Genomic DNA, 23,528 nt, shown 5'->3' with positions numbered 1-23,528 from the left:
TCAGACTAAATCTTTAGAGAAGGAGACAAGGTATTCCTTAGGGTGAGGCCCAAGAAAAGTAACCTATCCTTGGGAAAGTACAAGAAGCTTAGCCTGAGATATTGCAGACCCTATGAGATTGTCAAAGTGATAAGTGATCAAGCTTACAAGCTAAAATTAACCTTCTAACCTTAAAATTCATGATGTCTTCCATGTTAGTCTATTAAAGCCTTATGTTCCTAACCTGATCAAATTTTGGATACCGAACAAATAGTTTTGCCAACCCAAGGAGTTGCTACCATATACATGTGGTAGTTATGTGTGTGAACACACTTCGGATCCTCGGGGCATTTTTTCCCTCACTAGGAGGTATTTCCCCCCCTTCCATTGTATATATGCCCATCACTCTAGGGCTATCTATCTTTCCATTGCACACTAAGTAATACATTCTCTGTTGTGTGCCTTGAGCTTCCTTTTACTTCTCCAAGCTGTGTGTTTTCTTCCAAACCTAATGTCAACAATTGGTATTACAACAAGCTGCATCCTCCCGGGCTTAGTCTTGCAAACAGCTCCATCACACGCCTACTCACTTTCTTCGATTTTTGTGAGCTTTGGTGAGTGTTTGCAGGTCGACATAATTTTGTGAACTTTGGCTCATTTCGGCCTCCGTTTCCACTACAGATAGTAAGAATTGTACATGTTATTTTGTCATTTTGTGTATATTTTTTGTCAGTGTTGTTTTCTGCATAACAGGTCCCTTACAGTATTCTATGGTTTGTGATGTATAGCACGTGTTGTTCTCGGTTCATTTCTCCTCTTTTCGAGCAGTTTCCATATCAAGTGCAGACATTCTTCATGGTCGACAACAACACAGATGTGTTCAAGATGTTTGTTGTTGAGGACATATTGAATGGAGACAATTACCCTATGTGGGCTTACATGATGCAACATGTTCTTGTGTCAAAGGGTGTCTGGAATATTGTACAATAAATTGATGTACATCCTAATTCTGAGGATGTAGGCGATGTTGAGGATGTTGCAGGTCTTGCTGCAAGGATTGCTATTGTTAGAGTTGTTTTTCCTACAGCAGAACAAGCTCGTTGGGATGTAAAAGATGTGCAGGCTCATGTGTTGATTGTGTTGTCTGTAAAGTGCACTATTACTCCTTACATTAGTTCAACAAAACGTGCAAAACAGGCTTGGGATATTCTGGATGGTCTTTGTGCAAGTCGCAATGAGGTAAAAATTGCATTGAGCCGTAAAGAGCTAGAGTCGAAGATTATGCATGAGAAAGATGATAAGGACACTTTCCTTGCTGGTGTCAAGGATATCAATAAGCAACTTATTTCTGCATGTGAAGTCATTTTAGATAGTTCCCTTGTGCAGATTGTTCTTGATGCCTTGCCAGATTCTTACCAGACTTTTGCTAGTACTTGGAGGCTTATGACCCAATGAAATCGTGAAGTTGTCAAGTTTGATGCATTGTGCATATTGTTGTTGCAAGAGTCACTTTCCAAAAAAAATAGGACTAGATAGTGTGCAGTTGAATAGGCCTTTATTGCTGCTCAAAGAAAAGGTGGTAATAGTAATGCAACCACTTCTCATGGTTCTTCTGCAAGTGAAAAATCACCTATTTCTAATGCTTCTGCTGGCAGCAATTTGTCTGGACATTCTGGTGATAAGGGCAAAAAGAAGATGCCTTGCCATTATTGTAAATCTAATGATCACTTGATCAAGAAGTGTCATAAGTTGAAGGCCAAAGAGGCTAAGAAGAAAGAGGGTGGTTCCACTACAAATGTAGCTATTGTTAAGTATTTTTTGAAAGGAGACTGTGATGTTGATGTTAATGAAGAATGGTTTTTTAGTGCAGAGTGCACATGTGTGGTATTTTGACAATGGTGCTAGAAAGCACATTACCTCACATCGTGATTTTTTCACCTTGCTTGAGTTCATCCCTCATGGGAATTCAGTTACTTGTGCCAACAATGCCCGATTTTGTGCCGCTCCGCCCCCATGACAAGAAAATGAGCAAGGGGATGCCAATCAGGTGTATTTGAATCCTACATGATTATTCAGTAGTTATAAGGGCTTGCTAACAAGCCAATTTTTGAGCTAAAAGTGTGCCAGATGCGGCTCTAAGGGCCAAAAAATGTCCAGGTAATGCTAAACAGTGAGTATTCTTGAAGTGGTCATAACTGGGATTTTATTGATTAAAGATGAATTACTTGAAGGGATCTACATGCCTATCTTTACGGCTCGTCAATCGGAGCTATGGGTAAGAAGTTATGATATTTTTAAGCTAAGTTAGTAGCAGATCCGTACCGGATTGGGCAACTACAGCTGAGGGGACAAAACTAAAATGAATGCATCAGGCTGATGTGCTCAATTTCTGGAGCATGTCAGTCTTTTCAGATTGGTGATCGGATTTACGGTTGCCAAGTTATTGGTCGTTAAAGATTTATTGGTTTCGTAGCAGTCTGGTCTGCTCGATCGGAGTGCCATATGAGAGTTTTGGGGTTCAACCAGGCTACTTTAGAATACAGTGCAATTAAAAGAACAATAAGTGCTTGTGGAGCATTGTGTTGGGAATGTCATCTCTTGGAATGCAATGATTGCGGGATAAATCCAACAGAGGCAGGGCCAAGAAATTGGCTATTTTGAGCAAATGTAAAATCAATCACTTAAACTTGCATCTGAACGGCTGTGGCAATGTCTGCAACACAGAAACAGGCAACAAAAGTCACGATGTGAAAGTCAGTCCATGGCTACTGGAGGAAGATGTCGTGCTTGGCAAGTTTGTTTTTGATATTCTAATGTGACGCAATGCCTTGCAAGATAATGCATGCCAAAGGTGATGCCCTTACAAAGGCCAAGGACATGGCTGCCCACCCAAGCTAACCCAAAGGCCACCCAAAGGCTCATATAATGGCCGCCCTCCCAAGAACCCAAAGCATGGCCGCCCAATTAATAAAGAAAAAGGGTTGTTGTGTGTGAACAAAAGGGAAGGAAAGCAAAGGTATGGCGAGCAGCAGCAGCCAACGAGCGCAGGAAGGGGGGGAGAGAGATGTAATGAGCAAGAAGGGGGGGAGAGAGAGATGTAATGCGCAGCACGAAGCTCGTATGGGAGTGCCACAAAAGCAAAAATTGCTTGGAATCTCCTCACGCACAGATCCGGTGCCAGTCACGCGCTTTTCATGAAGGTCAAAAGTTGAACATGCCACATCATAGAGAAGGTAGCCATTAGCGACGTCGCTAATGGGTAGGTTTTTTTAAGCAAGAAGTAAGCCATGCAATCTATAAAAGAAAAGGGGGCGGCTCTCTTAAGCTCTCTAATGTTCTTTTTTTGGAATCATCTTCTCCTTTCATGATCTCTCTCTCTGGGGAGAAGAAGCAAAATCTCTTAAACACTCATTAACCAAGCTTAAGGCGGATCACCATAAGCTCACTAAATCCTAATCCTAACCTCATAAGGCAATATTTCAATCGTATCTCAAGATCCTAACTCTAAACCTAATCTTGCCCTTAATTAAGCTAAGCCTAAGCTTTGATGATCAAGATCTCTAAGCCTAATCTCGTCCTTAATTAAGCAAAGCCTAAGCTTTGATGATCACGATCTCTAAGCCTAATATCCTACTCATTTTCCGGCAACCCTAAGCCCATTCAATCCGGAATTAAGCCGGCACCCTTAAATCAAATCGGACCAACCAAGGCCATTGGAGTTGAAGGTAGAAGTCAGTCCAAGGCAATTCTTATTGATCGTCTTGATTAACACCTGGGTTGAGACAGGTTAACTTTGTAAAGAGCATAAACATTTCCATTAATATTTGATTAAGGAGGGATGTTTTTGTTTATTAGGCTTAAGCTAAACTGTCTGTTTTGAGCTTTGCTCCTATTAATTGTGTCTGCTGCAACTCTTTCCCCGCACCCCTCACAGCCAGGGGCTCGGTGCCTTCCCGGCTCACCTTTCGAATACTTATCCCCCGATGGTGAACCCAACGTGAAACGATTCGGGGTGAGCAGTGGTGTGGAGAAAGATGTCGACACCGCAAGAGGCAGCCATGTAGCAAATGATGCAGTAGTTTGCTGCTTACATGCAACAACAACAGGCTGCCCAACAGCAGTATAATTTTCAAGAGAGGATCCGTAAATCTCGGCAAATGGTTACCGAGAAATTGCATCGATTTGAAGGCCGGGATATTAGCAAATTTTGCAATACCTATGAGCAGGCAATGGAAGAGAATGGAATCGATGATCAGAATGTAGTGGAAGGATTCCATCTAATTGCGGAGCAGGAACTTAGGAGCCGAATTAAAGAAATTCAGGCAATTCAAGGCCCGAATTGGCAGGATTTCAAGAAGGCGGTTCAAAAGGAATACTTCCTTGAGGATTTGCAAAGAGTAACCAGGAAAAGCTTTATGAAGTGGGTGCAGAAGAAGAACAAAAATCTATCTGCACCTGAGTTATTACGAGAATTTGAGAAGAAATTCAAGCAACTGTCCTCGACAGAGAAACGTTCAATGAGGGATCCGAAGGTTGAACTATTCATTCAGGCTGCTGATCCATGACTTCAGAAGAGTCTAGTGCAGTTGCTGGAGGATTCAACAGGAGAAATAGGCTTAACATCCTACTAGAAGGTAGTCACTGAAGCAGTCAACATGATCGTGAAACGACAGATGAGAGTCGATAAGCTGATCGTGGCTGACATCATGGATGTTGCGTAACAGGAACCTAAAGAGAAAACAACCCCGGCAATACCCAGAGTGGAGGAGCCAGTTCTTGACGAATTGGTGAAAGGTATTCAAAACTTGAATTTGAATTTTAAAGCTGTTAAATTTGAAGGGCTAGCTACAAATGGGTCTACTTCTGAGCCTAGACAGCAACCTCCACACAAAGGCTGGGACCGATGCATGTGGTGTGATAATGAAGACCATAAGTACGTTAAAGAATGTGATGAATTTGACAAAGCTTATAAAAGGAATGTGGTGTTCTGGAAGGACAAGAAGATACACCTTAGGGCAACAAGTGAGATGCTCCCCCTGAACTTCGGTAGGGGCGGCATGAAAAAGACAGTTGAAGAGAGCCAGCATAATGTTGCTCTTGTGGAAGCAGCTACATATGGGTTGCAATTCTGTTGGAAGGGTGATGATTATGGTGCAGGTACCAAGGGTCAATTTTGGCCTTATGCTTTGAAGACAGCAAAAACATGGTAGGTAACTTATGGGAAGCTGCAACAAGTAGGGAATTCAATTCAAGAAACCACAAGGTGGATTGATCCAGTGGATTCCCACTCGGTGTATGCGTTCATTGCGAAGTCCCAAGCTAATGAGGCTATGGTGGAGGAAAAGCGGAAAAGAGATGAAGAAGCTCCTGGGACATCGAAAAGGACAACGAGATTTAACAGCAAGCAAGAAGAAGGTCCTGCTCCTAAGCCCGCTCCTGAAGTGGTGATGGAGGATGCACCCAAGGACAAAAAGCAAGGTAAACCTAGGGGACCCTCATATAAGCTTAAATCTGACATTGAATTAGCTACAAGTTTAAAGAAAGTTTTTGAAGAGCGCATTCTGAATAGCAAAGTGGAGCTCACATTGGGTGATATTATGGGCATTGCCAAGCGTGAGTTTCACGAGGAGATAATTGATATTATCAAAAGAAAGCGGCAGATACCAAGTGAACAGGAGCCGGAGTCAGTTAAGAGCCAGGTGGTACACCACATTGAAGCAATTTTGGACGACTATGAAGAGTATTTGGCAGATCTTCAAAAAGAAGAAGAGTCGAGGTCTGTGGTGGTGTCAAATCCAATCGTACCAGAGGTAAGGCATGTTCATTTCAATGAAGATGAAAGACAGTGAAAGTATACCAAGGAGTCACTTTTCAAGGGCTCATTGGGCAAGAGCAACAACCGAAACTGTTGTGAAGCTTGGCGACATTGAAGAACCGGTCTTAGCACTCATAGATCATGGATCCGAGATCAATTTGATGGCTAAAATCTTGCACAAAAAGGGAAAATCGCCTATTGATGTGGACCATGGTTGGCGGATTCGAGCTGCCAATATGCTTCCATGCGACCTCTATGGTGCATGTACCAATGTTAAGGTAACTGTAGGGGATATCTGTGATGAACAACATTTCTTTATACAGGATCATTCCTCTTATCCATTAATTTTGGAACAAACCTACATTACGGCAGTGCGAATGGAAACCAAGGTGTTGGATGATGGCTAGGCGTATGCAAGGGTTTGAAGCCAAGATGGTAATAAAGCAGTACAATTCTTGATTGTATGTGTTGACCATGCCACGAACAAGGATATTCTATGTGATCATCCAATGCCAAAGATACACAAGGAGTTTAGAGAACACAGGTTTGCACGGGATTTTCTCGGAGTGCCATTATAAAGCAGGACTATGGTGGTACAAGTGAGGAGAAGTTCTCGGAAAGAGAAGCTTTCTCTTTGGGGCTAACATCTGAAAGTTCAGTATCTTTGAAAAAATTGGGATGATTTGCCAAAGTGGGAGAAACAGTATGTTTCAGGTATCCAAAGTGAATGCAGGGTTGTGATGTACTTGAATCAGATAATGTGATTTGAGGAATCTTTGAAGAGGTATCTTATGTAGATACTATGTCAGAGCTTGAGGAGATCAAGCAAAACAGGTTACAAAGTGGAACTGAAGTGGTTAAGGTCCATTCAATGGACATGTATGATTAGTTAAGCATATATGAAGCACTTATGCATATTGAAGATGATTCAGATGAAACAGTTGAAGCACACGTTGTGACAAAATACAAGACTGTTGCAAAGAAAGTGAGGCCAGTGGCTACACAGCTGCCAGAAGGAAGTGATGGGATGGTCAAAGAGGCTTCTCGACAGCCTATACTGAGGAATCCAAAGAACATAGGGCATAAGTTTACTCAGACAACATTGGAATAGCTAAAGGTTGGAGAAGATGGTTTCCTCAATGAAGAGGAGATCAAATGTTTTTAAGGTATGCTCGAAAAACATGGTAAGGCTTTCGCTTTTGAGCCAAGTGAGATTGGGTGTGTGGATCCAAAATGTTGTTTCACCTATGGTTATTTTCATTGTTCCACACATGCCATGGAGCTTGCGTCCTATTCCAGTTCCTAAAGCTCACTTGCCAAAGCTTATCAATTTGCTTGATGAATAGAATCAAATGGGAATTTTGGAGCCATCATGTGCACCATATTCTAACCGATGGTTTACTGTTCCGAAGAAAAATGGTACATTAAGATTCATTCAGGATATGCAACTAGTTAATAAAGTAACAATCTGCAATGTGGGTATTGGCCCCATTGTGGATGAATTTGCTGAGGCCTTTGCAGGTAGATCTATTTACTCCATCATTGCCGCCCAGACCTCAATATGCAATCCTTGCTCAGCTTGAATGAGAAGGGACAATTCACTTTCTCTTGTTGGAAGAAGATTGGGCTCATCACAGAGGAGGAGGAGGACAAAATGATGTAGCAGCTAGGGAACGTGGTGAATCTTCTTTTGCCACTTGAGGCAACCACTAATGCAACTCTCGAGCCTTCTAGAAGATGAACACTTCTTGGCTATGTAATGCAAGTGCAATAAAATTTAACCTTTCTATGATTAATGGATGTTTATCTTTCAAGTAACCTTGTCTCTCTCTGTTGTTTTGAAACAGTTTGAAAGATGGCATATCTTTGTCTGTGTCTCAACCTCCCTATTACCGCATTGCCTATCTCTACCCCCCCCCCCCCCCCCCCCCCCCCCCCCTCTCTCTCTCTCTCTCTCTCTCTGAGAGAGAGATAGACAAAAGAAAAAGAAGGAGTAGAGACTAGCAAAATTGCATGAGAGAGATAGAGAAGGAGGAGGAGAGAATATTTTTAGGAATCTGCTCTCGTGATTCCTAAAAAGCGCTCACCAAAAATTGCTCGTCGCCTAGGAATATCCCCCTGTGACAGTAAATTGGATGCACCTTTGTCTAGTCATTCTCGTTCAGGTTCTCGCCATGCAACTTATGCATAAGATTGTTATGCTTTGGCTGTGTCTAGCTTACATGATGTTGAGGAACCTCTATCTTTTGATGAAGCACAAAATTCAAAAAGTTGGATGGCTGCCATGCAATCAGAATATGATGCACTTATAGAAAATGACACATGGACTTTATGTGATTTGCCTCTTGGCAAAAAGGCTATTTGTACGAAGTGGGTTTACAAGAAAAAATGCAAGCCGGATAGTGAGATTGATTGCTATAAGGTTCAACTTGTTGCAAAACAAAAAGGCATATATTATGAAGAGACTTTTTCTCCCATTTGTCATATGACTATTGTGCGTTTTCTATGTGCATTGGCAGCTCATTTTAGTTGGGATGTACATTAGTCAGACAATGTTACTGCTTTCTTGAATGGTGATATATTTGAGGAAGTTTATGTAGCGCAGCCTCGTGGTTTTGTCAAGAAAGGACAAGAGGATAAGCTAGGTGTGCAAATGTAACAAAGCTTTGTATGGGTTGAAACGATCTCCTCGTGTTTGGTATGAGAAGGCTAACACTCATTTGGTCAAATGAGTCCTTTATAACAGTCCAACAGAAAGCACATTGTATGTAAAGCAAGAGGGTGATGTACTTCTCATTGTGGTTCTCTACGTGGATGATTTGTTGATCACTGGACCAAATGAGATACATATTGCTGAATTTAAGGCTGATTTGAATGCTACTTTTAGGATGAAAGATCTAGGGTTGTTGCATCATTACTTGAGTATAGAGTTTAAGCAGTGTGATGGTGGTATTGCCTTGTGTCAGAAAAGTTACATAGAGACATTGTTATGTAAGTTTGGACTTGAGGATTGCAAACCTATTGCCACTCCCATGGAAACAAGTTTGAAATTGAGTCTTCATGATGATGGTGATCCTACAAATGTCACTCTTTACCAAACTATTGTTGGATGCCTCATTTATGTATGCAACACAAGGCCGGATATTCAGTTTGCAGTCTCATAGGTCATCATATTGATGCATAGCCCAGGGTCTAAGCATTGGCAAGTTGTCAAGAGGATTTTCCGCTACTTGAGTGGCCCTTTACATCTTGGCTTGCTTTATCCCAAGGGGGGATCATTGTCGCCAGATTTGCATGCTTTTTCAAACTCAGATTGGGCTAGTTGTTTTGACACATGAGTGTCCACAAGTGGTTTTTATTTCATGCTTGGTAGCTCATGCATATCATGGTTGAGCAAGAAGCAACCTATCGTTGCCAACCACTTCGAGTTGTGAGGCTGAGTACAAGGCGGTCTTCACAGCTACGATTGAGTGTGTATGGCTCAGACGCTTTATGGATGATTTGGGTGTTGGATAAGACACTGCCAGCACTATCTACACTGATAGTCAAAGTGCATTGGCAGTTATGAGGGACCCAGTTTTTCATGCTCGCACAAAGCACATTGAGGTGCATTACCACTATGTCAGGGAGAGGCTCTCAACAGGATAGATCAGTTTGGCTTATGTGCCAACACAGGACAACCTTGCAGATCTTTTCACAAAGGCATTGTTTTGTGAGAAGTTCAAAGCTTTCCACAAATCTTTGGTCTTACTCCCCTTTGTGGACTGATCATGTCCTCATGGCATGGCACTTCCTTTTACTCTATGTGTCAGCTCTAGTTCACCGCATCACTCCAGGGGGGATTTGTTACCATATACATGTGGTAGTGATGTGTGTGAACACGCTTAGGACTATTGGGGCATTTTTTTCCTCACTAGGAGGTTTTTACCCCCATGCATTATATATACACCCATCACTCTAGGGCTATCCATCTTTCCATTGCACATTAAGTAATACACTCTCTATTGTGTGCCTTGAGCTTCCTTTGACTTCTCCAAGCTGTGTGTGTTTTCCTGCAACCCTAATTCCAACAGGATTCCTTGAATTTCAACCTAAATATATCCTAGAAACTCGATCGGGAGAGAAAAATTAGGAATAGAAGCATCATCAAACTTATCGAATGGGAATATTTCCTTGAAGAAGATGCAGCGCAAGAAGACAAAACATCTCTCCTTAAAGATCATCCAGACTTACCTTTGAGATGAGGAAACCTCAATTTTTCAAGTTGGGGAGAATGTAAGGTCTTTGGCACCCTTGCAGAGGGGATTCCTATGTAAGGATTAATATCATGACATTTTGATCATAAATAGAAAGTTTCTATTTTTGGCTATTTTTCACCTCTACTGAACTAATGATGAATATATTGATGTAAGCTTTTAAAAAATAAAATTTTTACTTTTTTTATCACTTTTGTCCCAATATAGTAAGTTTGGAGGTGCTTGCACCTACCTAGACCGCGACCATCTCGTCTAAATCTACCCCATCTTGAATTTTCACAAAATAGCTGCTTGCTCCAAAAACTACTGTATATAGTAGGTGTATGCACCTATCACCTTAACTTGTCATCCTCAAGCTTGTCTTTTAATAGGAACTTTCAAAATTAAATTCTGATAAGTTAAACTTACTCTAGACAATTAATTTTCGTCCTAGTGTTAATAGATTAATTCCTAAGTCTAAGGTATGTATGTGTATGCATGTGCATGGACATGTATGCGCATGTTATGTATGTTATGTATGCCCATAAATGACCCATAGCCATGGACCCATCTCTTATGGTATGATTGACTATAAGCATGGGTAAGTACATGAGCTATATCACCCAAAAGGGTAAAGAGGGACACCTCTAATGACTACGTGGGATCTTGTGACACCTCCACATACTCATTTAGCAAGCGGGGGTGAGCTAGGTAGGTATGGGGATGATTTGGGCAACAAGACACCTCCAAATCTCTATATAAAGGGCATTCCCACTCATGTTTTTACACACTTGAACACACATTGGAGATAGGGAGACTCTATTGCTGTGGCTACTCATTGGTGAAGCTTCTACAAGGCCTTGAGAGATCAAAAACTCCTAGCACAAGCTGGTAATCTAAATTTGTTGCATCAATTCACTTCTATATCTCTATTCTCTTCTCTTCCCGAGGATTCTTGATTCGTTGGTGAAACTTCTACAAGGCCTTCAGAGATCAAAAACTCATAATCACAAGCCGGTAATATAAATTTGTTGCATCAATTCACTTCTACATCTCTATTCTCTTCTCTTCTCGAGAATTCCCGATCTACTACTACCATTTTTATCCTTATCTATCTAAAGCTCGCTGGGATACAACGGAAACTCTAATCTAATCTATGATTCCTCAATATGTTGCAAGATGGAAACAATCTAAAGCATGTGTTTTTCTTGCAAATTCATGATTATGATACTCGTTATGCACTCAATTGTGTCCACATACACGAGTCTCTTGTTAAAATTTGCACTAAAAAATGAGAGAAATGAAGTTAAAAATCAATCATCATTTACCCGTGGTAAGTGAGGTGCTTAGCCTAAACTTAGTATGCATTAAGCTTGTCGAAGTTGTATTATGGTCATCCACAAATGCAAGGGAGTGAGAATATTGCATGGGTTATAGTGTATGTGTATCATAAGACTATGACAGAATTAATCAAAGCATATGTTCGAGTAATGTATGTCATAACCATAAATTGTTGGTATTGAAGCACTTAAAATCAATTACCTTACTTCCATTGGGTTCTTTCACTTTAGCTTATAAACTTCTCAAGTTAAGTATCTAGTAGTGGGAATGGCACCCAAGAGAACTCGCTATGGTGGATCACAAAGCCAGAACCAGTGATGGTAAAGGCAAAGGAAAGGCTCCGATGAATGAGAATGTTCCACTTATCCCACGAACGGATTGTTATTTCTCAATAACAGGTAGGAAACTTCTTTTTTGTTCAATGCATCATGAGTAATTAGGAAAGAGAAAACTACCTAAACATTGGGTCAGTTCCAATTCGACACCGCATCAATTGAACTTGTTAAATTCCTTTAAGTTGTATTAATATGGAAGGAGTGTTTGAGGATATACTGTTTGAGTTAGGAAAGAAATGGTTGCCTAGAAATATGTCATAATAACTAATAATCTCATTCTCCTAAATGATTTTCTCATGTTAAATTGATCATTTAATATGGAAAAGTACCAGGCGAGAAAAAGCTAGAATATTGGTTCGGCTGGCAAACTGGTCACAGTAGGGATCCCAAGGAGGGAAAATAGGGATCAAAATGGGGGGGCATTTGAAAAAGAGCAATGTGCATCAATGGGCTTCAAAGACCCTAAGGTTCAGCCTATTAAGACTTCCAAAATGCTAAGGTTCCAAAATTCAAAGGTAACGTTCAATGCTCAAACTCTAGGTAAATTTGGATGCTTGTGGGAAGACTCAAAAGTCATCCCACCTCCCTATCTAGGAGGGGGTGAGCCCAATTTGTAGGGGATGAGAGAGAAACACACACACACACTCTTGCAAGCTCCCTTTAAACAAAGGACATAGTGGACACATGTCAACTCCCTAGGCCAGTTGCCCCCAAGGTGCATTCAAACCTTATTGGATGGCCATAAAGGTGGACCAATGAAAATTAGGCTAGAGTAAATTTAGTCTAATTCATTTAAAAACACTTAAAAAAAGAACTAATAGAAATTAAGCTCTCTAGAAGACTATTGGACAGTCTCCCAAAGGGTCCAATGAGCATTCAACAGCCCATTGGCTTGCCTGATTCCTATTGGCCAGAAGACTAAGGGATCCAATGAGAGTTTAATTGAATTATTTAAATACCCAAAGCTATCACAAAAGGGGAAAGGGGGACACATGTCACAAGGCTATTACTTATGCTCCTTAATTGTCATTGGCTAAGCTTTGCAGGGTCCAATAGGATGCCAGCATGTGCAATTAGCAAGAGGGGTCGACCAAGAGAGAGAGCGGGGGCTTATTTTTGCAAGGTATTATCACTTACACACTCACAAAAGCTCATGTGTGGAGAAAGGAAGACTATCTCTCCTTCTCAAGCTTTAATGGAAAGCTCATCATCTACTCCAAGCTTGTGAGAAGGGAGGCCTAGACCAACAACTCTTGGCTATGTGATACAAATCCAACCAAGATCCAAGCTCCAATGCATGCTCATCTCCTCTACCATGCTAATTACTAAGCTATGCTAAGCTATTATGAGTGATTATGTGAGGAGACATACTTCTTTCTTGTAAGAATACTCCTTCTTCCTCTCCATCTCCTCTCATACCCCACTAGCTCTCACCATCTTCGAAGGTGTGTGAGGTCTTGGGTCTGAGACCGTGAGGGAATGGATGTTGTGTTTTACAAGCATTAGCTTGGTGCTTGAAGCTTCCATCTTCATTGCACCAGCAAGTTATTCAAGGAACACAAAGTATTGTATTGTAAAATGTCTCCCTTGATGGGGGAAACCTATAATACAAAGCCTTTTGGAGGGGGGACCGGCTCCATGTAAATCCGGTCTTCAACTGTTGTCAATAGCTTAATTTCTCTCTCTTTTGAAGTATTGTTCATGCCTATCTAACTAGGTGTTATGTTTTTTGTTGCACTCTCCATCCAAGCACTCTTGCTATGCTCATTAGGAAGCTATTCTAATGAAATGCTCACTATGTCTATGTTATTTTCCATTTTCCCGCTACACACAAGTTACTAGACCATTGAATGTTACATTGGTATCAGAGCACAAGGTTTCTCTTTTCTTGCTCAAGAAGGGAGGTCCTCAAGCTAACTATAAATGGTTGGTATTATTAATTGCAATTGAGTAAGTAGAATAGGGATTTTTCAGCCTTGCAGTGTGCCTACTTCGTGCAGATAAGGAGGCATCACCGTCAAGAGCTATGGTCTTAATAGTAGAGTCCTACGGGGTTTGCCTATGGCTTAATCAATATTGAGCTATTAGAAGCTTGACAAGATCCGGTATTGTTTTGGTGGTGAAAGACCCTCTCTTCTATTCCTTGCAATTAACGATATTCGAGCCACGGGTACATGAGCTTGAGTGCTTTTCTAAAGGGGTTAAGATGAGTAGCAACTAAGGCTTGAAGTGCCAAAGTACACTTAGAGATTTTACACCTAAACGTTGTTAGAATGGCTGACAATAGGAAAGAGAGTGAAATTAATGTTGATAGCTTTGATTTTGCTAACGAAGAGGCTACTAATGATGCCCCTATGCTTGTTAATTACCTTGTTTCTAAGCTTCAACAAGCCATGGGTAATCCATCCGTCCAAACTCAAGTACAACGGCAGCTACATGCTCATGGAATTCTCCAAACTCCCCACCAAGAAGAAAGAGTACCTAAGAAGCCTCCTTATGAGATTTCCAAAAGAGGCTTGTCACTGATAAGGGAAGAAGAAGAGGATCCGTACAAAGGGCTCAAAAATCTACTACTTGATGACGCATCTCCTTCCCAAAGGAGAACTCAAGTTTCAATGGTAGAGCCCCCACAGAAAGAATGAGAAAGAAGTGAGTCTCCTGCCACCTCGGCGACGGAGATGGATCCACGAAGACGGTGGGCAAAATGCTCTCCAACACCCCCTAAACAGAGAAGACCATCATACACTTCTCCACACCATAATTCAAAGAGGGACAACAGAAAACAAGAGAAGAAAAAGGCGAGAAAGAGGTCACCCTCTTCTCCATCTTCTTCCTCTTCTTCCTCTTATGAAGAAAGTGATGGTGTGGACAAGGAAGAATAAGGGAAGAAAAAGCGAGAAAGAGGTCACTCTCTTCTCCATCCTCCTCAAATTCTTCCTCTTCTAAAGAAAGTGATGGTGCAGCCTTCGCACCACCAAAAAGAAGAGGCCATAGGAAATCCTATGCCGCGTGGAAGAGGTCGTCCACGCTCAAAAAGTTCAAAGAGGGAGGAAAGAACATCTCTTTCCTTACCTACGATGGCACCTTTGGTGCTACGGACAAAGTCTTGGCCTTCATTCAACAATTCGATGCGGCGTTTGGAGATGAGGGCTTCATGGAGTCCTCTAAGCTACGCCATGTAAGCTATGCATTTTCAAAAGCCCAACAGGCAATGGTGTTCTAGCCTACGGGCAAATGGTGAAGCTCCACGAACATGGAAAGCTTTAAGAGCTTCCATCATCAAGCAGTTTTTGGCGACCGATGCCAAAGACAAAGTACTCACGCAATGGCGAAGCTTGCAGCTCTCTCCCTATGAATCTATTCACAAATATGTAGACAATTTTTGGGACTTACATCTCAAAGCCATTGTTTCAAAAGGATGGATTTTGGAGAGCAAAAACAATAATTTTGTGTGGGTCTAACTAAAGATATGGCGGAGTATGTTAACTCGCAAAGGTCATGCACCATATCTCCAATCATACACCATACCATGGTGGCTTCACGAATCAATTTCCAACAAGGGGCTAAGAGAAATCTTAAGCCCACGGAGAACAAGGACAGGGCTAAGAGAAATCTTAAGCCCACGGAGAACAAGGACCGTAATAACGAGCCTAAGGGGAAGGACGTTGTCCAAAAGTCTCCTAAAGGCAATGCAAACAACAACAAAGCTAAGGAGAAGGGAGTTTATAAAGGCAAAAATAAATTCTCTCCTGAAGAGCTAGAGCATTATCGTAAAGATAACTGTTGTTTCAAGTGCAGAGAGCAAGGGTATGCTTATCGTGCTTGTCCCCACAAGAATACACGAGTTGAGCCTCCTAGAGCTACCTTGGTCAAAATCCAAGAAGAGGATGCTCACCACAAAGATGACTACACTGGCACGGACTCCCGCCTTTTAGTCACATGGAGATCAGTGCCACCACCACCTTCAGCGAGAGAGAGGCTTGTAAGTGGCCAAGCGGGGCAAGCAATGCTCCCTATAATTCATTTGGACCCTTGTGTTAGAGTTCAAGTTATCAGTATTTGAACTCGTGGGTCGGAGTTCAAGGCACATGCATCTGGCAAGAAACCAATTAGACGTATATAAAACACTACGGATGAGTGCACCAATCCATTGTTGTTGGTCGGATTATGGAGAGGATGTGTTCCATAGTTCATTATCTTGGAGTACTTTGGACATGATGTGTTCACAATTCACGAATGGGGATTCTTGGACATAGTGTGGTCTGCATTTCAAATTTTCTAAAAGGCAACCAATGCTCAAGATGGCATTCTTCGAAGGTACAAAGTTGAGGGTAACAAATTTGAGGTGTATCCAACAAGGAGTTGTTGTTGGGGTGTCCATGGTAGCGTCTTCGCCAACTTGGTCTCCTATTTATGCCCACTACAAGCTACAGAGAGGGTGTTAGAGTTTTGGCATGTCAAGTGAATTGTCCAATGTGATCTCATTATTTATTTTGGCTTTTAGGTATTTATTTTACTTATTTGTCAAAGTTTGGGTAGGGCAATTTTTTGAGGTTGGTATATATGCCACCCCTTCCCCCACATTCAGTTATTCTCTGCCAAGGTTGATTGGTTTAGGAGTCTCTCTCTCTCTCTCTCTCTCTCTCTCTCTCTCCTCCCCCCCCCCCCCCCTCCCCCCCCCCCCCCCCCCCCCCCCCCCCCCCCCCCTTGGTCTCTAAGCTTCCGCATCATCGACTTTGACACATTTACTATAGACTTTGTTGAGTGTTGAGTGTAAACATATTGTCACTCTTTACACTTAGTTCTCTAGCCTTGATTAGGTAAGTTAAGTTATATTATGATTGCTTAATATTGATATAACCCTAAGCCAATCATTATAATATCATCTGTAGTGTTCTAGGAGGAATATTGAGCTCTATCACTATTCTGTTAGACTCAAGTGAGTGCAAAATATATTTGTATATACTAGACTCTTGGAATATGTTCCTCTATTGGGCTACGCAACCCTTAATCCATCTATCCTACAAACAACATATACGTTGAGGTAGTAGGGTACAACCCATCTAGGATCGTATTTGTACCAGATAATTCCATATACTTTGTCCAAGAGCCCTTATAGCATGGTGCTGCTCTAAATGTTGAAAAATTCTCATTTACAAGGAGTCCAAAAACTTGAAAGAGGATAAAACATTAGTATTCTCTTTTCAAGTGAGATTTCACTCTTGCTTTTGAGGAAGAAACTCTTCTTTAAGCAAGGAGTAATGTCTGAATATCAATTCTAACTGTCAACATACGATGGCTACTACAAACAAAATCCTTAGAGGCTACAAACCTAAGGGTAAGGATCTATCCTAGCAACATACAAGGCACCTAACAAAGGAAGTTCACACATGGAAAGTGATCCTATACATACAGGGCAAGGCCTGGTTATATAGGGAGTTGGTTGGGTGGAACCTTAGTGTGCATGTCCACCTCTTTCTTCATCTTTCCCCTTGCTTGGCAATGAGGAATCTTTTAGAGCATAAAACATCTCTTTGGGGTAAGAAAGTTCTCAATGATACAATAAAACATTGTAGTTAATAAAACATTTTCTACATGTATTGTATACTAGACAAAAATAGGCACTTTTGTTTGATACATATGTCCTTAAAACCTGTGAGCGAGCAATCAAGTTTGAAAAACAATGGCAACAAAAAAAATTTAGTGACAGTGGCCATTTTTTCAAATTCTTAATTTAATAAATATTCTATGTGTCGAGATCTTTGATAGAGAGTAGATAATTACTATTTAAAAAGAAAGAATTTTGACTTTGAATAGCACTATTTAATAATGAATGACCAATTTATCAGCCAAAATAATACACCTTGCTCCACACTTTGATTCAATGATTGAAGTAGAGCTCAAACATTTCTGGATGCATAGCCTAATTCAATGATTGAACTAGGGCTTGAAGATTTTTGAATGCATATCCTCCTGATAAGTAATTCTGATCACACACTTGTTTCAATACTAGGGCATTTTTATGCAGAATCTGTCCTTCTTTTTCGTCCATTAGTGCTCGTATGGCCCTCTCTACCTCTTCTCTATCAACCAATCCACTCTCTTTGCTCTTTCTTAGACGAAGTCCGACTTTCCACTCTTGGACGATGAGCTTGGCATCCATGAATTGGTCAGCAAAATATGGAAAACAAATCATAGGTATGCCCCTGCTTATAGCTTCCAGAGTAGAGTTCCATCCGCAATGGGTAAGGAAACCATGTATGGAGCAGTGTGAAAGGACTTTCACTTGTGGAGCCCAAGATACAACATAGCCTCTACCACAACTTTCTGATAGCAGTTGCTCTGGAAATGTGGTGAATACAACATCATTTATAAGATTCGAACGAAAAACCCAAAGGAAACGTTGTCGACTAGAAAGAAGACCAGCTACAAGTTCCTCAAACTGAGCTAAGGAAATGGATGCAATGCTACCAAAGGAAATGAAAAGAACAGATGAGCAAGGTTGTTGATCCAACCATAGCAAACATGTATCATCCTCCTCTAGTAAGCTTGTGCTAGCTTCTTTCTCAAGTGGCTCTACTAGTGGTCCAACGGCATACAATGGTGCTTTCATGTTCACTTTGAGGGCATTTCCTTCTATCTCTTCGAAGCTATTAACTACGAATGCATGGGCTTTGTTTTTTGTTTCCTCCAATGCTTTACATGTAAACGTGTACATAAAGAAATCTCCACCAAAGTTCTCCATGAGATCATCAACTTTGAGAGTAGGTAGGCCTTGGAGTCCCTCTTTGAACACATTTTCTCTCAAAAGCTCTCTTTGGATTGACACCTTCATGACTGCACCACGTCATTATGTGAATGTTTACTTGGTTAGCCAAAAATCGTTCCTTTTAATACGTGCAACCAAAAACCTTGACAATGTTTAAATGGTAAGGAAGGAGAGAGAGAGAGAGAGAGAGAGAGAGAGAGACCTTCTTCTAAAGAGAACCCTCCTTCAAGGAGATGGTGGAAATGGAGAATGATGCTGTGGCTGCAGGGAATGAGAGCGACTCGGGGCAGTTGAAGCTTGTCGGCAAGATGCTGAGTGGCGGCAGTTACGAAGAGGTCGGAGATGAGGCAAGTGATGGGCGGGTGTTGCTGTTGAAGACGCAACAAGAGCTGCTCGATCTGAGGAGCCAGGGTCTGGACGCCCTCAAACAAGCCTTCCAGCCTGGCGGCAGGGGAAGAGGGCGGAGGTAAGTACAGGGAAAGGCGAGCTCTGCGAATGTCGAGCTTTTGAGCTGGATCAGGAGGGGAGAACTCCACGTCATGGGCGGCAGCAGCGGGAGCAGAAGAGGGCTCTTGATGGGCAGCAGGGGAGGACTCTGCTGCTGCCGCTTCTTCATGGTGACGGTGAATGTCGAGGAAGGTGATGGTGAAGTCGTGTTCGGCGGCCAAACGCTTGCACAAGCGCATGAGCGGGTTGATGTGGCCCTGCCCCGGCAATGGCACTGCTAACGCATGATGCTGCCTGCATTTCGTATCCTCCATAGCTTGCCTGCCTCCCTTCCCCCCTAAATAAATGAGGATCCTCCTTAGCATACGTAGCTCCACCTGAGTTTTTGCCGTGCGGGTCTTCTAAGATTGATTGGTCATGGATGGGGGTGTCACGTTGCCATTCGTTGAAAAGAGGCTTTTCAAAGACACAAAGCCTTCCTTCCTTTTTTAGCCCCAGCCTTCCTTGCTTTTTTTTTAGCCCCAAAATTAGTAGGCTCACATATAAGAATATGAACACAGGCTAAGCCTAGCTAGCAAAGGCATATGTGCCCTTTGAACCGCCGCCAATCATTCGTAATTTGTTTTGATTCTTACACTAAGTTCTTCCATGTTAGAGCCGAGTCGCCCTAGCATCAGTAGGGTTAACATTGAATTAATGAAATCGTGGTCGCACCCACATACTCTCCATAAAGGTTACGAAAAACCGACCGAAAAGTGAAGCTGGAGATTGTTGCTTCATTGGTCGCCATCTGCGACAGTCACGTTGGTTAGTTTGCGTCCAAAAAAAATAGCTTTGCCCCCCCCCCCCCCCCCTTTTTCAAAGGACTAGTAGTGCTAGCATCTGGGTTCGACCTTCCTTGCCTTCATTGTAGGAGATACCAAATATGGAGAATGCACTCTCCCCACTGCTCCTACTTCCCCTGAGTGCGACCTGGCTCTTAGGCACCCTTCTTTTGCAGTGTGTCCAACATTTTGGTGCCATGTTGGGGATTTAAAAATTTTGATACCTCCTCTTGTGAACGAGTTGTCTTTAGCCAAGTGGGAGAGCCTTTGGGTTTCAAGTTGTCGATCAAAGGGTTCAATGTGCATCAACTACCTTCACGTGCTTACTTTTGCAGTTGGTCGTAGGCTAGTGACGTTGTCCCTTTAACATAGCCTCGAACCCAATTTTCTATTTTTTACCCAATTCATAGGCTACTTCCATCTCATCATGGCTACTTTGAGCCCGTCTTAGTGTGGCACAAGCCTTAGTAGTCCATATACATGTCCCATGGACTGGCACAAAATAGAGAAGTAGAGATAGAGAATGTGAGAGCCATGTCTCACATTCTCTATCTCACAATGAATGTGGCAAAAAGTTAGATTAAAAGGAAAAGATGAGAGAAATGCCATATAGCTAAATCAAAAGTTTGAAGCCTGCTATTTGGCCTATTTACGAATATAGCCTCAAATAGAGAAAGAAAGTTCAATAGTCACTTTGGGAGGGAAGTATTTAAAACATTCACACTACTTTGAGTACAGATGATCATCCCTAGTTTGATGGTCAGATAGAGAGAACTAGCAAATGATAAACAGATTATTTTAGAGCATCCAATGTGGGCTTAATGGAATTTGAACTAAGGGTATATCAAACTTGTGTCCACTTTCATAATGTACCTTTGGAAATCTACAATGAAATCCTGGGAATAAATTGGCCAACCAAGAAAATTTAAACGATTTTGGAAACGTTTCTTTAGTTGAAATCTTGCCATATGCTGTTGTTCTTTTTGGGGGGGGGGCGGGGGGGGGGGGGGGGGGGGGGGGGGGGAGCGAGTCGACACGCATAGGGAGGGAGAGATGTCAGTGATCGGAGAAGGCAGAGAGAGAGAGAGAGAGAGAGAGAGAGAGAGAGAGAGAGAGAGAGAGAGAGAGAGAGAGACTTGACAGCTCGGTCTCCTTCTTCTTCTTCTCTACAGTACCAAGCCTTGCACATCATTTGACTATCTTCCCTTATTTATAGCAGATCGTGCGAGCGGCAACAGAGAGTGGGCTTCATGGTCGAGATGAGGAGCATCTTAGGAGGAGAGCTTTAGGGAATGTTCCGGGCTTCTCTCTCTCTCTCTCTCTCTCTCTCTCTCTCTCTCTCACACACACACACACACACATACACACACACACTCTACAGGGGAATGTTCGAGGCTGCTTGTTCAAGTTGCTACCTCAATCGTGGTCAAGTCGCCTCTGTGAACATCATGCATGGGCAGAGTAAGGTGGTGGTGGGAAAGCTTGCTCTATTGTTTGGCAAAAGAGGGGACGACGCAAGCTACTGGGTTGCAAGATGATAGGGTCCTAGAGGTATGTCGAAAAGAAGGGGGGGGGGGGGGGGGGGGGGGGGGGGGGGGTTCCCCAATTTTCATTTGGGAAATGAGGGAATGAGATTGGATTATATCCAATAAAACGGACATCGAGCAAGGAAACCTTACCTGTAGAGACACACATAATATAAAAGTAGTAAAGGACAAATGGAAAACCTAAAGCTCATCTAGTAAAAGCCATTAGATTTTTAAAGGCTTACAAAAGGGACAATAGATTTTTGTAGTCAAGCTTAAAAATCTTGAAGAGTCGTCTTTTGAACTGAAACCTATGTGGGTACAAAAATTCTAAGATTATTTCCAAAGAGCTTTTGAACATTGGCCACCAACTAAAGTCAATCATGAGATCTAGACTCTTCCAAGTTGTGAAGCTGTCTCAAAAGAGACCTTACAAGTTGTCACTCCTAGAAGCAATAGAGCTTAAAGAGCGTGGGTTAATGACTCGAGGGGTCACTATATGTAAAGTGTATATATCGCGTGCATTCAAGAACTACTTATAAAGCCCCTTAGCTATGAATTTTTCACCAATAAAAGAGATCATCTTTTTATTCAATCTGTAAAAAAACATTTCAAGATCATTTTTTCAAGACTCTTATGTATGTGAAAATACATAGAATAAATTATTTCCTACTTTTGAACCCACGTGATAGGAATTTTTTTATTGCACCAATCCTCGACATCCCCATCCCCCCCCGCGTTGATTGTGAGAAACTCAAGTAGCTCATCAAACAAGGTCCTGATCGGGTTACAAGAAAAAAGAATTTCCAATTCGTCATATAGATGAAATTCTAGATGGGTAAAATGGGGCAAAGACGTCTATAAATATTGATCTTCAATATGGATATCATCAAATTTCTATTCAAGGAATTCATGTTTCCAAAATAGCTCTCATCACTCACTATGGTCATTATGATTTCATTGTGATGTCTTTTGGAGTTACCAATGCTTCCGCAATATAAGCTTTATGCATAATAAAGAAAGTGTACATTTTGTATCTCCAAAGTTAGTTACCTAGGGTCCCAGGGGATTCACTTATACTTATAAGAGGATGTCACCTGGATGCAACCCTACAAGAAAAATCCCCTATTTACAGATCATATAGCACTAACCCAACCCTCTATCTATAGATGCTAAATCAACTGCATACCCCCCTTTCTACAGTGCTTGTATAGTCGATTTTCCCCCCTCAACCCCCAAAAAAATAAAAATAAAAACCCAAGGCGTAGTCTAACCCCACTTACAAATTTTGATAATTCATTGGACTCGCTTAGGGGAGAATGCTATATCTAAGCGTAGGGAGATAAGCTCAATTTTGTGTATACTACATGCATAGCAATTCAACCGAAACATTGACGCGAAGAAACTTCCACCACAAGGAGAACTCTCTAGATCATCAATAAGCTCCCATCAATCTAGATAACATCTTTGAGTTAAATGTGGCGGAGGAGGACAACGAAAGAGAGGCGGTGAGGTATGGTTCTTCAGACATGGAGGAGTTTGTCCCACTCTCCTCTTAATGGACGACTTACATGTTCAGTCATGGAATGTGAAATGCATAAAGTCTGCAAAGAAAAGCACTCCCTTCTAGGAGGAGGTCAGAAAAGCAGCTATAAATTGTTGGCTAATTCAGGAGCACCATCTTGACACTTCTTGCTGTAAGAAGCAGGCTATAGGGAATAAGTTTGTGTTCAATGGCGATGGCACTCTGGGATTTAGTGGGGTGCTCTCCATTTTTGACAGGGAGCTAGAGCCACAAGTTGTGCTTAACCAGGTCTCTGATAGAGTCCTTGGGGTAAGGATCAAGTGGGAAGGCCAATTTGTGAGGTCCCCGCCCTGTTACCATATCCATTTGGCAATAGGAGGGTACACGATAGGTCGCTAGGCCCTAATCGATTGAGGAAAACATAGCCAAGATAGACAATATTTCTAATGAACAGGCTCTTGTTACCAAGTAACTTGAGTCCGAGCCATTGAAAAGGTTTCCTAGCCATGTCTCACAAGGAAAGCATGAACTAACACAATAATCTAATGTTCATAAATCTCACCTTCCAAAAGAGAGAAACCCCAAATTCCTTTTTCCCCATAATTTTCAAAGGCACGTACAATTGGGAATTCTCAACTTTTGGCACAATGAGTCTCTAAATTTCTATTGGTTCTTTTATCAAAAAATTTTAAATTAATTAAACTAAATTTACTCTAGCCTAATTCTCATTGG

General features: G+C 41.8%; 1 protein-coding gene across 1 annotated transcript; it reads right to left on the bottom strand.

Moving 5' to 3' along the window:
- Positions 1-17,506: 17,506 nt before the first annotated feature.
- Positions 17,507-19,345, bottom strand: LOC147440054 (UDP-glycosyltransferase 76B1-like). The gene is made up of 2 exons (XM_086484463.1): positions 18,677-19,345; positions 17,507-18,542 (listed from the first exon to the last, which is right to left on the bottom strand). Exons 1-2 carry the CDS (start codon positions 19,284-19,286, stop codon positions 17,629-17,631), a joined length of 1,524 nt encoding a protein of 507 aa, XP_086340589.1. The 5' UTR covers positions 19,287-19,345; the 3' UTR covers positions 17,507-17,628.
- Between the last annotated feature and the right edge of the window lie 4,183 nt (positions 19,346-23,528).

Source organism: Adiantum capillus-veneris, chromosome 16, assembly GCF_014529385.1.
Source record: "Adiantum capillus-veneris isolate H3 chromosome 16, ASM1452938v2, whole genome shotgun sequence".
NCBI lineage: Eukaryota > Viridiplantae > Streptophyta > Polypodiopsida > Polypodiales > Pteridaceae > Adiantum > Adiantum capillus-veneris.
The sequence above is the reverse complement of the archived record's forward strand: the minus strand, read 5'-3'. Positions and strand labels throughout refer to the sequence as shown.

What these genes read in the sequence shown, in the direction of transcription:
- LOC147440054 (XM_086484463.1), bottom strand. Translation starts at nt 19,286, where the DNA reads ATGCTAAGGAGGATCCTCATTTATTTAGGGGGGAAGGGAGGCAGGCAA. An exon ending in AGGGTTCTCTTTAGAAGAAG is followed by an intron (nt 18,543 to 18,676) that starts GTCTCTCTCTCT and finishes GACGTGGTGCAG; the next exon opens with TCATGAAGGTGTCAATCCAA.